At 50.8% G+C, this 13,569-nt stretch overlaps 5 protein-coding genes across 5 annotated transcripts; 2 read left to right on the forward strand and 3 right to left on the reverse strand.

The window, feature by feature from the left end:
* Positions 1-835: 835 nt before the first annotated feature.
* On the forward strand, positions 836-3,603 carry HO173_010983 (uncharacterized protein; the record flags this gene model as incomplete). Its single annotated transcript, XM_037312868.1, has 3 exons — positions 836-1,367; positions 1,551-2,170; positions 2,224-3,603. 3 exons carry the CDS (start codon positions 836-838, stop codon positions 3,601-3,603), a joined length of 2,532 nt encoding a protein of 843 aa, XP_037160300.1.
* An 849-nt stretch (positions 3,604-4,452) lies between these two features.
* Positions 4,453-5,312, reverse strand: HO173_010984 (uncharacterized protein; the record flags this gene model as incomplete). Its single annotated transcript, XM_037312869.1, has 3 exons — positions 4,453-4,826; positions 4,887-5,000; positions 5,051-5,312. 3 exons carry the CDS (start codon positions 5,310-5,312, stop codon positions 4,453-4,455), a joined length of 750 nt encoding a protein of 249 aa, XP_037160301.1.
* A 490-nt stretch (positions 5,313-5,802) lies between these two features.
* HO173_010985 (uncharacterized protein) lies at positions 5,803-7,922 on the forward strand (the record flags this gene model as incomplete). Its single annotated transcript, XM_037312870.1, has 7 exons — positions 5,803-5,908; positions 5,981-6,469; positions 6,517-6,812; positions 6,878-7,099; positions 7,152-7,208; positions 7,259-7,589; positions 7,639-7,922. 7 exons carry the CDS (start codon positions 5,803-5,805, stop codon positions 7,920-7,922), a joined length of 1,785 nt encoding a protein of 594 aa, XP_037160302.1.
* A 1,097-nt stretch (positions 7,923-9,019) lies between these two features.
* Positions 9,020-11,007, reverse strand: HO173_010986 (uncharacterized protein; the record flags this gene model as incomplete). Its single annotated transcript, XM_037312871.1, has 10 exons — positions 9,020-9,176; positions 9,244-9,362; positions 9,429-9,650; positions 9,704-9,737; positions 9,788-9,831; positions 9,882-10,280; positions 10,332-10,459; positions 10,509-10,541; positions 10,587-10,751; positions 10,806-11,007. The coding sequence occupies 10 exons, from the start codon at positions 11,005-11,007 to the stop codon at positions 9,020-9,022; spliced, it is 1,503 nt and encodes a 500-aa protein (XP_037160303.1).
* A 1,220-nt stretch (positions 11,008-12,227) lies between these two features.
* On the reverse strand, positions 12,228-13,534 carry HO173_010987 (uncharacterized protein; the record flags this gene model as incomplete). The annotated part of the gene is made up of 3 exons (XM_037312872.1): positions 12,228-12,738; positions 12,825-13,234; positions 13,385-13,534. 3 exons carry the CDS (start codon positions 13,532-13,534, stop codon positions 12,228-12,230), a joined length of 1,071 nt encoding a protein of 356 aa, XP_037160304.1.
* Between the last annotated feature and the right edge of the window lie 35 nt (positions 13,535-13,569).

Raw genomic sequence — 13,569 nt, forward strand, 5'->3', positions numbered from 1 at the left:
AGTGGTATGGTATTTTGAACGGCTGAGAGAACAGAGTAACGGCTTGGGCCTATAAGGAGACATCGGAGAGTAAAAGCGTTATATGATCACATGCTAGAAGATGGGTGGCATCTTTGTGTCTTCTCAATTTTTGCTTTTCGCTTCATGTTGATCAACATAAGTAAGTTTGTTGTTCAATTCGCTTTGGGATCACAAGAGGATCTATTGTGACGATAGAGTAATACCGCTTGGGAAACAGAAGAACAACCCAATCTCAATTCATCAAAACTTTTGCTTCTTTGTTCTCTGGCATGTAGAGAGGAGCCAGCATGGATGACTGCTTTCGCAATTTTGTCGATAGAGCCAAAGTGGCCCAGTTCAATTCTTCTTTGGCTATCCAATTCCATCACCAGCGATTGAAAGAGACGTTGCGCAAGCCACTGTTGTTCATACTGGTAGAAAATTTCTTTTGATTTGGAGTTGGACGAAGTCGCGCTTTGTTGTGACACAGTACCTGGTACCTCGATCCCTCCTTCAGCATCAGACCCCCTATGCATCCACCTTCTCAAATGCCTTCACTCAACCTTTTAGTATATCTTGGTGTAGCTTGTTATTCCTGCCGAAAGTGCCGGTTTGCAGTACGCACCTCTTTGTCCTCTGAATCAGACACAACTGCACTGCTGTTTGCGGCAATAGAAGAAAGAGCATCGACTAGCTTTGAAGTCAGCAATGCCCCCAATGCGGTCATTGCCGGTCAAGGTCTTCCCCTTCTTGTTGGGGAAGATTGCTCAGGGTGAGAGACTCCATCTTGCACACTTTCGGCATACCCCCAGCAGCCAACTACTGCGAGATAGCAATGGCACCTAAGAAGAAAGCCGGCAAGGAGCCCACAGGCGAAGGTACCCCTGCGGCTAAGAAGCCAGCACAGAAGAAACCGACGCAAGTGGGCAAGAAATCCGGCGGTGCAGCCAAGAAGCCACCTCCAAAGAAGCCAGTGGGCAAAACCCCTGCTACGATCAAGAAGGAAACAAAGAAGAGATCCACCAAAGCCACAGGCAAGGCGGACACTGTGATCAAGGATGAAGAGATGCCTGACAAACCTGCTGGCAACACGCGCTCTGCGACCAAGAAAGGACTGAAGGGTGGACCCACCAAACCCGCGGGCAAGGCAGTCACCGCCACTGCCACTACCAAGAAACCTAAAAGGAAACCCCCCAAACCTGCAAGCAGGACCAGAGCTGCGACCGAAGAGCCAATCGCAGAGCCGGTCGATATCCCAAGCGAGGAGGACACACCAGCAGCGAGCCCGAAACGCAAGCGAAAAACCGAAGACACATGGACTGAAACCACCGACTTACCAGTCCCTAAATCGCCAAAACTAGATGAAGGTAGGTGCCTGTTGATGTCCACAAGCTGTAAGAAGCAACAGGAAGCAGTAGCAATTTCTGGCTGTGTGTATCGCTTTGAAAACCAGCCCCCGTGGTCAAGTTGATATGTCAATGCCGAAAGCTGCTTATTGAAGACTGGGTCTAGGCAGTAACGAGTAGGGACGATGGCTAACATTGCTCCAGGATCCTCTCTTAGCTCATCTAGGAAAAGCAGGGACATCTGGACGCTAGAGGAATTTGCTTCGGAGGGATGGGATACCGAGGACTTTGACAGCGAAATCTGTTGCATTCACACAGTAGACCTCTCCCGAATTCCATCTCCATTCGCCAACCTGGCAGATCGCACGGGAAGATTCATGCATATTATTGATAACCACACGCACCCAAGGGTGCGTCTTTTTTCCCACAGTATCCACAGCGAGGATACCGCGTCGCTTCTCCATAAGCTCCATGGACGTCTTGATGGAGCTTTCGGTGCGCTTTATAGCGAAACATCACGCCAGGAGTTCTTTACAGTGCGGTCGGACAGGCCCGAATTCTCGCTCGAGGTGAGAAAGGGAGATGCAACAATTGCGGGCATCTCTTTCGATATCCATATTCGCAAGAATGCCAGGACGGGCGAGATAGGCTATTTCGTTGTCAACAAAGAGTGGAATCATTTCCTCGTCAACGAGAAACAGATAGGCGCGAAGCTTGCGGCCGGACCTCTTCCTGACTTTGCAGTTATCCAGATTGATCGCTGGGTCATATTCTGGTGGCGTACACAAGCGGCCATGGACTATATACCAGAGGCGATGTCGCAGGTAAGCTCAATACAGAGTAAGTCCATGACCATCCAGTTGACGTGTTTTCCCAGGTGGCAAAAGAGGTAGAAGAAGGGGGGGCAACCAAGGAGCCATCACGTCCCCCTCCCAATGGCAAAGAACGAGAGGATACTACTGAAACGCCATCACCTCCCCCTTCCCGCGGCAAAAAAGGAGGTGATACTGCTAAGGAGCCACCACAGCCCTCAACGAGTGGCAGAGAGGGAGGAGAGACTGTTGGGGACCCACTGGGCGTGCTGACAGGTTGGGAAGAAGTCTTTCACTGGCGCCGAGTGGCTCACCAAGAGCAACAAGCCGCAGCCGGTGATGGCCATGCGTACTACCAAATCGACTCATCCTCAGGCATGACCATTGATGACGTCTTGTTCGCAGTGGCGACAGTTTGGGAGCCGCTCAGGAATCGAGGTACGCACTTTGCGTTTGCCGGCCTCGATGTCTTCGATCACTCTGTTCAACAAATGGATACACCGAATCGACTGCAAGGCTCTGGCGTGGTTGGCGGAGGAGATATATTTATCATGCCGCTATTGTTGTCTCCACCTGATACAGAGGACGTTGAGGAAGAATACACGGAAAGCCTGGAGAAAAAGGAACAAGAGACGAATGCAAAAGGGAAGGTGAAGAAAGGCAAGACCAAAGCCAGCGCCGAAGAACCATCCTTTGAACTTGGCCATTTCCTGCTTGCCGTAGCCGAAAAAGACTCCACGAAATCGAAGAAGGTCAATATAACGATATTTGACAGTCGAATTATCACCTTGGATAAAGATGTGATCCGTGGGAGAGCAACAGAACTTGCCTGTACTTGGCTGGGTACAAAAGTAGAAACTGAATTTGTTTTCAGAAAAGTTCCACAGCAAATAGGCAATTCCAACGCTTGTGGACTCTATGTGATCCTCAATGCATGGGCGATCATGCTCGACATTGGGCCAATAATCGAGAGGTCAAGCCGCCGCAAAGGATGTGGGACCGACACTGGATTCCTAAATTTTGGTCTAAATGTGGTCAATTTGGCTCTGGCCGGTTTTATGGACTCCAGGACAATTCGGGCGTTTCTGAATTGCTACGGCTACACGAAGGTGGAAGAGCCTCTCGATCAAGGAGACGCTATGAACAATACTGTCAAAGCGGTCAGGATGGATTCGGAGCGGTTGGAGCGCGCACTGCAGGCTGCTGAACTGCGTTCGCCATCGTCCTCAATAGCCTCCGCACATAGCCCCGGGTCTACTAACCTCAAAAAGGCTGTCTCTGAAAGTAAGCTTCAACAATTCATGAACCTGGCCCCTGATGCAACACTGGAGCAGGCAGAATCGTTTCTTGCGACTGCAACGGGAGACGTCGATAAGGCTCTCATGGACTTTACGAAGTATGAATCATCAAAGCCGGACGGGTCCGCTGGAGCAGAGGCCAGCTAGGGATGATCGTGGGGCTTTGGCTGTGAGAAGGTTGGCGTCGCGGTGTTGAAAGTCTGCCGGACCTTGGGATAAGGCTCCTTTTCGCATACATGTAATCAATGAAAGTTTCTCCTTTTCCGTTTAAGCCCACACGCAGAATCTGCGCTTTTGATATAGTCTTTGAATGTCCTTTCAGTGTCTAGGAGTGGGGAAACTGCCTTTTGGACATGGTGGGATACTTGTATCGCCTGCTGAAAATGTAGCAGTCGGCTAGGGACGCTGAGAAGACCTTGAGACATACCAAAATCCGAGGCCCACAGACCACATTGGGTAAGAAAGATGAAGGTCGTCGGAGGAGGCTTATAGCTATTTGCGACTGTCGGCCCGTTCAATGTTTCGCTATTGTAGGCGCCGCCGAATGAGGATTTAGTTTGGGCAAGGAGTTTAGTAACACTACCAGATGGTCTTATTTGTTTCATCATGGACCTGGCCGAAAGGTCAGCACAAAGTGTTTGACCCGGAATCATGACCCAGTACAATCCTTGCTGGGTTTTCGTAGGGCGAGGCATCAGAACTGCTATTCTCATCAACCAACCAGGCCAAATAAAGCGCGGGACACATTAGATCACTCGAAAAGGGCATCTAGGCATACAAAACAGAATGATTGACGCAAAACGTCATACTCGCAATGCATAGAGATACGACAAATCAATGTTTACCCAAGGCGTTCGTACGGCTCAGGCAACAACAATGGATTGGGAGGCGCTATGCAATGCACGACTCAACAGCGCCACCACACGAATGGCACGGTATGATCGCAGTGCACCCGGTAAGGATCAAGCATGCCACTCCCAAACACTGAGGACCAGATCATTTAATCTTCTTCGCCTTCAGCTTGATAGTCTCCCCATTCACGAAGATGCCCTTTCCTTTGTACGGCTCTGGTACCCTCCACTTCCTGATCTTCGCTGCGAACTGATTCACCACCTCTTTCTCCACCCCTTCCAACAGTATGCGCGTAGGCTGAGGTGTGCTAGCTTTCATACCGAGTGGAACACCGAGTTCGATAGGATGCGAATAGCCGACCTTCAAAGAAACGAAGAGCTGTCCAGGATATTCAGGCTGCACGGAGACTGCTGATGGTTCCACTGTTGCTCTGTAGCCAACCCCAACAAGCCGCAGAATAGCAGTATGGCCTTCTGATACCCCAAGTATGTGATTATTCAGGTATGCACGGGTTGTACCTGTAGAATGTCAGGAACCTGCAGAGAGGCCCATGAATGGCGTAGCAAAAGCCGACATACCCCACATCTCACGTTGCTTGCGTTGCTCCCTATCAAGTATCCTCAAAGAAGCTTTCCTTGTCTCTTTGTCGTGGTCAAGACTCATGTAGGGTGGGAGCTGCACGGACATCTTGCCTGCGCGCAAGTCAGTAGAGGGTCCTCCATCCGGGCTCAATTCGACGAACCTAAGGGGCCGATAATCTCCACCGTCTTCGGCAGCTCAGTCATAGTAACATCCTGTCTTCGTCTCGCAGGAACTTCAAGAAATCTGATATCGACTCCTTGGGGAAGTGACAAAGGCGCACTGCCAATTCGAGATGTGCATCTTGGAGTGCTAGAAAATAGTCTCGATGTAGATGCGGATGACAGAGCAGGGACGAGGAAATCTGGCAGCAGTATCGAAACATTCCTAGAGCTTGCCCGCAGGCAATTGGATCTTAGTATCATGACGTGATCATGTGGCTGCTGTAGTCATGGTGCTCGAATCTGAATGGAAGAAGTGAAGTAATAATTGCCAAGCCGCGCTAAGCGCAGCTCACTTCGTGCCAAAGTTGCAACTTCCTCATTTTGATCTACTTCCCTTTCTTAAGCATGCACTCTTTGGCGTTGATGGGTCAGTCCTGACCGGGGCTATTGGAGACTCATCACTGGAAATACGTGTGCATCGGCTTGGCTGTGCGCATTGTCTCTGTTGCTAAAATCTGGTGGGAACACCCAAAGCCCGGAGACAGACTTTCTACCATTGAGATAAATCACTTTGAGGACACTCGAAGGTGAATGCAGTATCCACACCGATGTAAGGGAAGACAACGGGAGTGAAGACACCTTCCCGCTTCCATCTTCGTTCATCTACGGATCCTCCATCTTCCTGTTCGGCTTCTTCGTGTGCATCTTCTCATCCTTTACACTTCCTTGACCGAAGACGTAGTCTGCAGCGATGGCGTCTACTTTGAAATGCAATTGCTGTTTGGCAATTGTCGTTGTCCTTCTGCTTCTTCTTCCTCGTTCAAAGGCCTTCGGATTTTCGAAGTCGAGGACCAGAGGTAAGTGCTTCATCCATTGAGCCGGAGTCAAGGCTAGCTACTGCTGGCTACTAGTAACTAACAGGCTACCAGTTGACTCGGCCAGTAAAGAACGTCGCCCATTTGCTCCGGATCAAGACCTCACAGCCCTCATCAGACATGAGCCTGTTGATCAGACCGGCATCTACACACACGCACTTCAGCTCCTCTCCTCGATGCAAAGTTCACCATCCTGCAACCGGCTTGCCGCATCTACATTGCTTGATTCATGTCATACCATTGATGATTGGAATCGGAATGCAGAAGACTCCCTTGAGGACATAAGATCGGTCTATGCCGCCCAATTGGCCATGTGCGAGATTGTGAGTGCTGGGTCAGCAGTCCCTCAGGCATGCAGATCGCTGGACGTTTCACGAGGAACAAATGTCCAGCAGACCAGCGGCTTCAAAAGCATTCGCAGTGATCAATTGGGCCTTTGCTTGCAGGCATTGGAATCAAAGCCCCAATGGTGGACAAGCTACAGCAACAGCAAGCAAAATGCAATGGTGATGTGTCAGGCCGCTCGTGTGGACATCGAGAAAGGTAGGCGCCCTCACCTCGATATCTGAGTACCACTGACCTGGTTCTAGATGAGCTCATTAAGCTGCATAAGTCAGCCGTGGAAATCAATGCGGATGCCAACGCTGCTTTGTTGAGAACTGCGAAAGAAGTCAATGATGGGTTGAATCAGCTTCAGAGTAACTTTGCGCTCGCCAAGCAGATGTTTCAGGACCAATTGATGCATGACATCGAAGTTTCATCCACCAAAACGGAGTCTTTCTTCGAGAAGCTGGTTAAAGGCATGGACACTGCTGTACAATCAACCCTCAGCAAGATGGCATCGACAGTGAGAGCCATGGATTTGAATGCGGCTAGTTTGAGCGAAGTGAGTCAGTATGGGAGAGGCAGATGTACGCCAAAGCGCCCTCACATCTGACTGACTTGCGACAGAATGTCCACAAAGCCAATGTCGATTCCGCGAACCTAGAGAAAAATATTGGAAGAGTCTTTCAACAGGTGGTAACGGGCAGCGCAGAGCTGGCTGCGACTCAGACCGAACAATGGGATCTCAGCCGTGTGCTGGCGGTGGAACTGCAGAGCTCTTTACAAAAATTGAAAGAAGGAGAGATCGGTCTATTGCTTGATGCGTTAGTGAGTATGCAGGGCCAATTAGTGAGTGAACCAAGGTCAGACTCCTGAGCGTGTCACCCCTGACACGTTCCAGCAAACCAGCAATGAGCTGGTGACCTTCATGTACCTGAGGCAGAATGAGCTCTACGAGGTAAACATCCTACCTGGCGAATCTTCCACCTTTGACTGACGGTCTCATAGCGCGTGCAAGATCTCGACCACTCGTTCACCGGACTCGAATCGAAAGCAGAGACACTTCATGCAGCTCAGACACGCCAGGCGGAGATGCAGGCGCATTTGCACAACCAAACGCGAATTGAGATGCTGGCTTCTCAGAGCTTGATTGTCAACGTAACTTCAAGTGCACGTGGTCTCCATGAAGCAGTAGATGATGCTGCCGCAAAAATAGCGAAGATGGCTTGGTTTGGCGCACTTCCCGGAGAACTTTTCAGACTGGGTTGGTTGGTGCTCGCAGTCGCTGTGCTGCACTGGTACAGTCCCAACCACGCGAAGTTCGTAGCGACAGTCATTGGTGAGTTCCCAGAGACCATGAAAGACTCAATGCTGATCAGAAGCCACAGGATTCATGATACTTGTGCACGCCTCTGGTATACTGAGCGACCTCAAGTCAATCCCTTCGGACTTGACATTCATCCACCATGCTTCGGGCTACAAAGTCCGTCTGTGGCTACTCATCAGACTTGCTGCAACGCTAGGTGTTATCGCCATAATCGCTGCTATTATCTACCAGCACACGAACGTTTTCAGAGCTTTGCGCTCCTCCATCGTTAGGAATAAGCCTTCTGACCTGGCGTTCATAGGATTGGAAGTTTCTGAGAGGCAGCACCGTCAGTGGAGCATCTAGACTGTCCAGTATTCTGACATTGTGGCATGCTAGAGGAAAAGAATAAAGGGCACAGCAGCATTAATTCGGGTCCTGGAAGGGTAATACAGGATCTGTCGAGGTTGGACCAAAATGCAGAGGCTACTTCACTATTACACCATCGGCAATGTTCAGCATCACTTCGATCTCTTAGCGAAGCATCTAGGATCTTATCGGGGTTGATCAGCATACACAGGACCGGCAGCATCTAATCGCTTCTACCAACTAAGTGCTCCATGGTTTACGAATTACGACAGCATTCACGACAGCATTCTGTCTTTGGCACCAGCAATATGCATATCCGGACACGGCATTCTACGGCTTCCGAAAACATCTTACGGCTGATGAGGGCAGGAAGATCTGGCCGGACTGGCACCCATTCTGGCTTGCGAGGGCGGTGGAAAATCTGCATCGGCATGCATTGTTCGCTTGCGTATTTTATTTGTGCTAGATACCCCATATGCGTAGCAAAGCAAAGCAATCTCGAAGCCTCACGTCTCACCATCGGCTTCGTTCGCAGTGAAATAACGCATAGATAAAGCATTGTCCCATGCAAGGTAGTTTCGTGCCTTCGGAGCCTGTGCCCGACTCGCGGCATCGGGACTCACTGAAGCATGAACGGACAGCCAACAGATAAGAACGTAGACGGGGGGCCAAATATCCCGGGCGAATCTCCGATTGAGCGCTCAGATGGGTCAGAAAGAGAGTAGAGTAGAGTAGACGGGTAGGCCGTGTCGGAAAAAAGGGCCGCACGACGAACGAACGACTTCCGACCTCAGGTCCGAAACTGCAGAGCTTTTTTGAAAAAAGTCCAGCCGGTGCTAAAGCCGGATGGATCTATTGGCGACTAGTGATGCCGTCATCTGTTCACGGGAGTATGTATGTATGTATGTATGAATGTATGTATGCGGCACGATAATTCGAAAATTAATGCACTGCGCGTGCGTGCGTGCGTGCGGAACGCCCCCAATGCGGCCTGCGTGACGGTATGCACCATGCGTGCGGAAACACCCCGATGCGGCATGTTTGACGGTATGCACCATGCGTGCAAAAACGCCAACCGCCAATCCACAGCCCGGCTAGTTCCTGAGGGCCTCGATGTCCACGACCTCCTTGACGGCCTCGGTGGTCAGCACGAGCGGGTGCTCTTCCTGCACGCACACGCTGTCTTCGATGCGGATGCCCATGCCGCGGAAAGGGGCCGGGTACGCTTCCGTGTTGGGGATGTAGAGGCCACTTTTGACGGGAAATTCGTCAGCCGGGGGTTGCGGGGATGGAAAGGGGGGGGGGGGACGGAGCTTACGGCTCGATGGTGACGCACTGCCTCGACTGCAGCTTCGTTTTTCGAGACTGGCCGGGAGTATCGTGGACGTCTAGGCCGATGTAGTGGCCTAGATGGTGGGGGAAGAGCGCGTCGAGAGCCTGATCGATAGGACGTCGCGTTAGCACTGGAAGGATTCTTGGAGACTTCATACGTAGGATGCATACGTTGCCGGACGTGTCAAAGCCCAGCTGCTTTAATTGATCTGTCAAAGTTGTCCCTGCAATGTTGTGCAACTCATCGAGGGAGACATTGGCGTTGGCGCGGCAGAGGGAGATGCACTGGCGCTGCGTGGTGAGGACGGCGTTGTAGAGGTCTTTTTGGGCGGGAGTGAAGGTGCCTGATACGGGCCATGTCCGTGTGATGTCTGTTATATAGCCGCCACATTCCTGGAGAGAGTTCAGGAAAGTTGGTATCAGTCAGTGAAGATGGAGAAGCCTACGCCACCTGCGTCTACTAGCACCATCTGGCCATCTCTGGACGAGAGTCAGCGTCGATGATGAGTGAGTAGGTACGGGGGGTTTACTTCAGGAGATGATCGTTCTGGGTGTAGTGAATAATGCTGGCGTTCTGGCGAGATCAGCGGCACAGTCAATGAACCAGCACGGGATGAATCTAACCTGACCACCTGCTACCACCGGTATGTAAGCCGAGCAGTCACACCCTCGCGTCCTGAATTGATAATCCAGATATGCAGCCAAGTCCTTCTCCTTCTTCCATGCTCGCCGCATGGCATCTGTGTATGCTCTTCCTGACGCTTGGCCCGCCTTCCGCATGTTCGCAATCTCGGCATCGCTCTTGAGGTTTCGGAATCCATTGAGAACGTCCTTCAGCGGCAGCGTGTTGCTAGACTTAGACTTGAGGACCTTTGCGAGACCTTCGGCTTTCGGCGATTGGTCATAGAGGAAACGGGAGAAAAAGGACTTATTCTTTGGCTCGGAGATGAGGTCGGTGTAGATCTTTGATGCTTCTTGGACAATGGGCGCCAGGAGGCTCGAGATTTGGTTGATGTCCCCGGTCTTTGAGCATTTTCAGCAACATTTCTTGTTCCCACTGCTTCCTTTCCATACCTCATCTGCATTGAAGACATCCAGGGCTGCCCGTGTCCCTGATCTCACACCATCCCATTGCTCGGCCTTTGCATCCTTCTCCCGCACGAAAAGGTGAAACGTGTGGTCATCCCCGTCAATGCTCTTCCCTGCTTGCGGTAAACACCCTATTCGTCTATACGTCCGTTCCCAGCCTACCTATAACTGCAACAGCTTCCGGTTCGTTGAAGCCTGTTTTCCTCAGCACTTGCCTTCCACCGCAATCAAGATTCTTACCCGTTAGATAGAAGAAGTTAGAGTCCTGATGAAACTCGTGGAAGACCGCGCCAGATCTGTACTTAATCTCCGAGGCAGCCAGGATGGCAATGGCATTCTTCGGAAGGTTTGCGGCAAGCTTTGAGCGGCGTTGGGCATATTCAAGTGCTGTGATTCCAGGAGTGACTGGGTAGAGATGGTGTTAGCCATGTCTGATGTAATAATGGTGCCTAAGCTTACGCTCTCCAGCTTTTAATAGATGTGGATGGGTCTCATGAAGAGGTTGACCGAATCGGAGCTCGACGGCGGAGACAGATGCATACCGTCGAAGCAGGGTAGACCATCTCGGTTGAAGCAGAAGCCGTCTCGTAATAGAAACCGCAAATGGCAAAAATGTTGGTGGCCTTGTACACTTGTTCAAGGTGTGAGCGCATGGGTGCATGCTTGACGGTTGTGTGTCGGAAGCATATGAATGATGGATATGAAGGTCAATTGGTAGAGCTTGACCGAGAGCCCCTATGAGGTTTAGGCTGAGCGTTTGGCTTTAGTCTCGGGTTCCCTCGGGGTGCGCGGAAATAGTTAATTAAAAGCGATAAAAATAAAACAAGGGAAAAGAGGGAAAAGGGAAAAGAGAAGAAAAAAAAGGTTCGGCAGGGTCCAAGGATTGATCCGGGGTGAGGGCTGAAAGGCTAAAGGCTAAAGGCTTTGCATATGTACTGCCATACTGTACCCTTATGCGGGCTGACAGCTCGGTACATAACCCGATATCCGCATAATCGATATCCGCTTCTTTTCAATATCCCCCCACATATGCATACGCATATGCACATGTCGCAAGCCTGCAAGCGCCATTCCACCTCGGATGAGATTAAGCATACTGTATACTGTAAGCCTGTAAATCGCTGTCCTCTGGGGCCCTGCTCTATCCATGTGTCCCCTATCTAACCCTAACCCTAACCCTAACCCCCCGCCCCCCCAAACTCCACAATAAATGCCTTTCGGCGGCCCTCCCCGGGGCCGACTGCGGCCGAGCTCTTCCCTCCCAACCTCGCTGGATTTTGTTCATCAGTAGAGATTCGAAAAGCATATGTTCAGTATATACACTGATGTGATCCCGGACGAGCTCGGTGCATGAAGTATGCCGAGGGGTCCCGTACACCCCTGCCGAGTCGCATCCACTCAGCATGTGCTCACCCACACCGGACGTTTACCCACCCCTACCGAGCTGCGATCCGCCCCAGGATCCTTAAAAAAACGTGGTAGGTACGCCGGATGGCTTTTTGTGCTGCCAGAGCAAGATGTCAAAATCACAGTGTGGCTGAAAGCTAGCTTGCTGCACTGGTGCTGGAGTTGACGGGATGCTTCATACATCTTGTTTGTCAGATATCAGTGCGAATGAGTGCGAGGGTGGACGGAACAGAAACAGAAATAGAAACGAACCGGGAGGGAGAAGGATGTAGATAAAATGTTTCTAATCGCAGCTATTTCCTCTATAGAGACAACCTTCTCGTCAAAAGGAATAGAGGTATCGTTGGTGAGCAAAAGTTCTTCCGATCTAACCATTCCCAAGCCCTGAAATCGCCTGCAATGCTTCCTCCCAGGTAGTCTAGTTATAAGTGAACGCTGCCAGTCCTCAGATACAAAGCTATGGTCAAGGTATGCTCACAGCATCCAAGACCAGAGCATCCATCCCCCTATCGCCGCTTCAAACAAACCCCAGCAACATACGATACCCTCCACCCCTTTGAGTGACACCGCATTGCTTTTCACTGGTACCGTATTGCCTTTTGCTGGTACCGTACTGCTTTTTGCCGTTGCTGTACTGCTTTTTGTTGATGCCGTACTGCTTTTTGTTGGCGCCGTACTGCTTTTTGTTGGCGTCGCAGTGCTTTTTGCTGGTGGCACCAAAGTTGTCTGAACGGTCAGGTCGATGCCGCTCGCCTCAAACGTTACATTCTTTCCATCCGTATGGAAAGCCTCGGTGCCAAATTGCGCAGTGCCAAGATAGGTTGAGTTAGCCATTTTGCCCCCATCCATGAGGTACTGGAAGAGCGGCAGAACATTCAGCTGCGAAAAGGACGTCATGTTCTTCGGAGCAACAAAGCTGAAAACCTCCTGGCCGGGTTGATTGTCCATCCCATCCACTTGGGTGTTTTGCCCAGCGAAAAGGGTGCTGAGGGAACGCAAAGGTGTTAGCGAGATGGTTCCAAAATGGAACAAGTGGGAGAATGAGTGCTTATTGAGGAGTCCATGACTTACTAGTTCTTACCATCTAGAATGGCACTACCAGCTGAGCCGCTCGCGTACCCTATGGGCTCCGTCTCGTCTAGGGCGGCAAACCAGATCATGACTTCAAACTTTGGATTCGTAACGTTGGTGGACTGATTCTTGTCAGGATCGAGGAAAAAGTCCAGAGTCACGTCGGCCTTTGCACCAATGGCGTCTAAGCCGTCGATATCAAAAGTGTTTGGATTTCCGGTCCCGCTCGGGTACATGGCCCAGTTTGCGCTGACTGTAATCCCTGAAATGTTCGAAAGCATCACAGGGAGGACGGCCGATCTCGACTTGACATTGGCATAAGAGTGCACACGTGTATCTGAGGCATAAGTATCATTTGCCCCCCAAATCCAGGTGGTCGAGAAGGCAGTTCCATCCTTTTCATCTTTTACCTACGAGACCTTAGAGATTCCCTTTGATAAGACCTGGGCTGGAAAGATGATACCGTTGTGCACTGCGATCCTGAATCGTCGGCACCCCAGGCGTCGTTTTGGACTATGGGTTCTTATTAGATTGTGTCTGGTAGTGTTGGAAGCGCAGACTTTGGACTTGCTCATGTACTGTCCTGAAGTACTGGTCAAATTCTGATACTGGCCACACAAGACGGCTTGCGCGGCCGTTAGTTGTACTGATGAAGTAAAAGCGACGACGAGAAAGATGACATTGTAGAGAGAGCTCTTTACTAAAGACATATCTAGAGAAACGTTGAGAGATCTGAAAAGTAAAA

Source organism: Letharia columbiana (genome assembly GCF_014066305.1).
Source record: "Letharia columbiana isolate WasteWater2 chromosome Unknown Sc0000054_s0, whole genome shotgun sequence".
NCBI lineage: Eukaryota > Fungi > Ascomycota > Lecanoromycetes > Lecanorales > Parmeliaceae > Letharia > Letharia columbiana.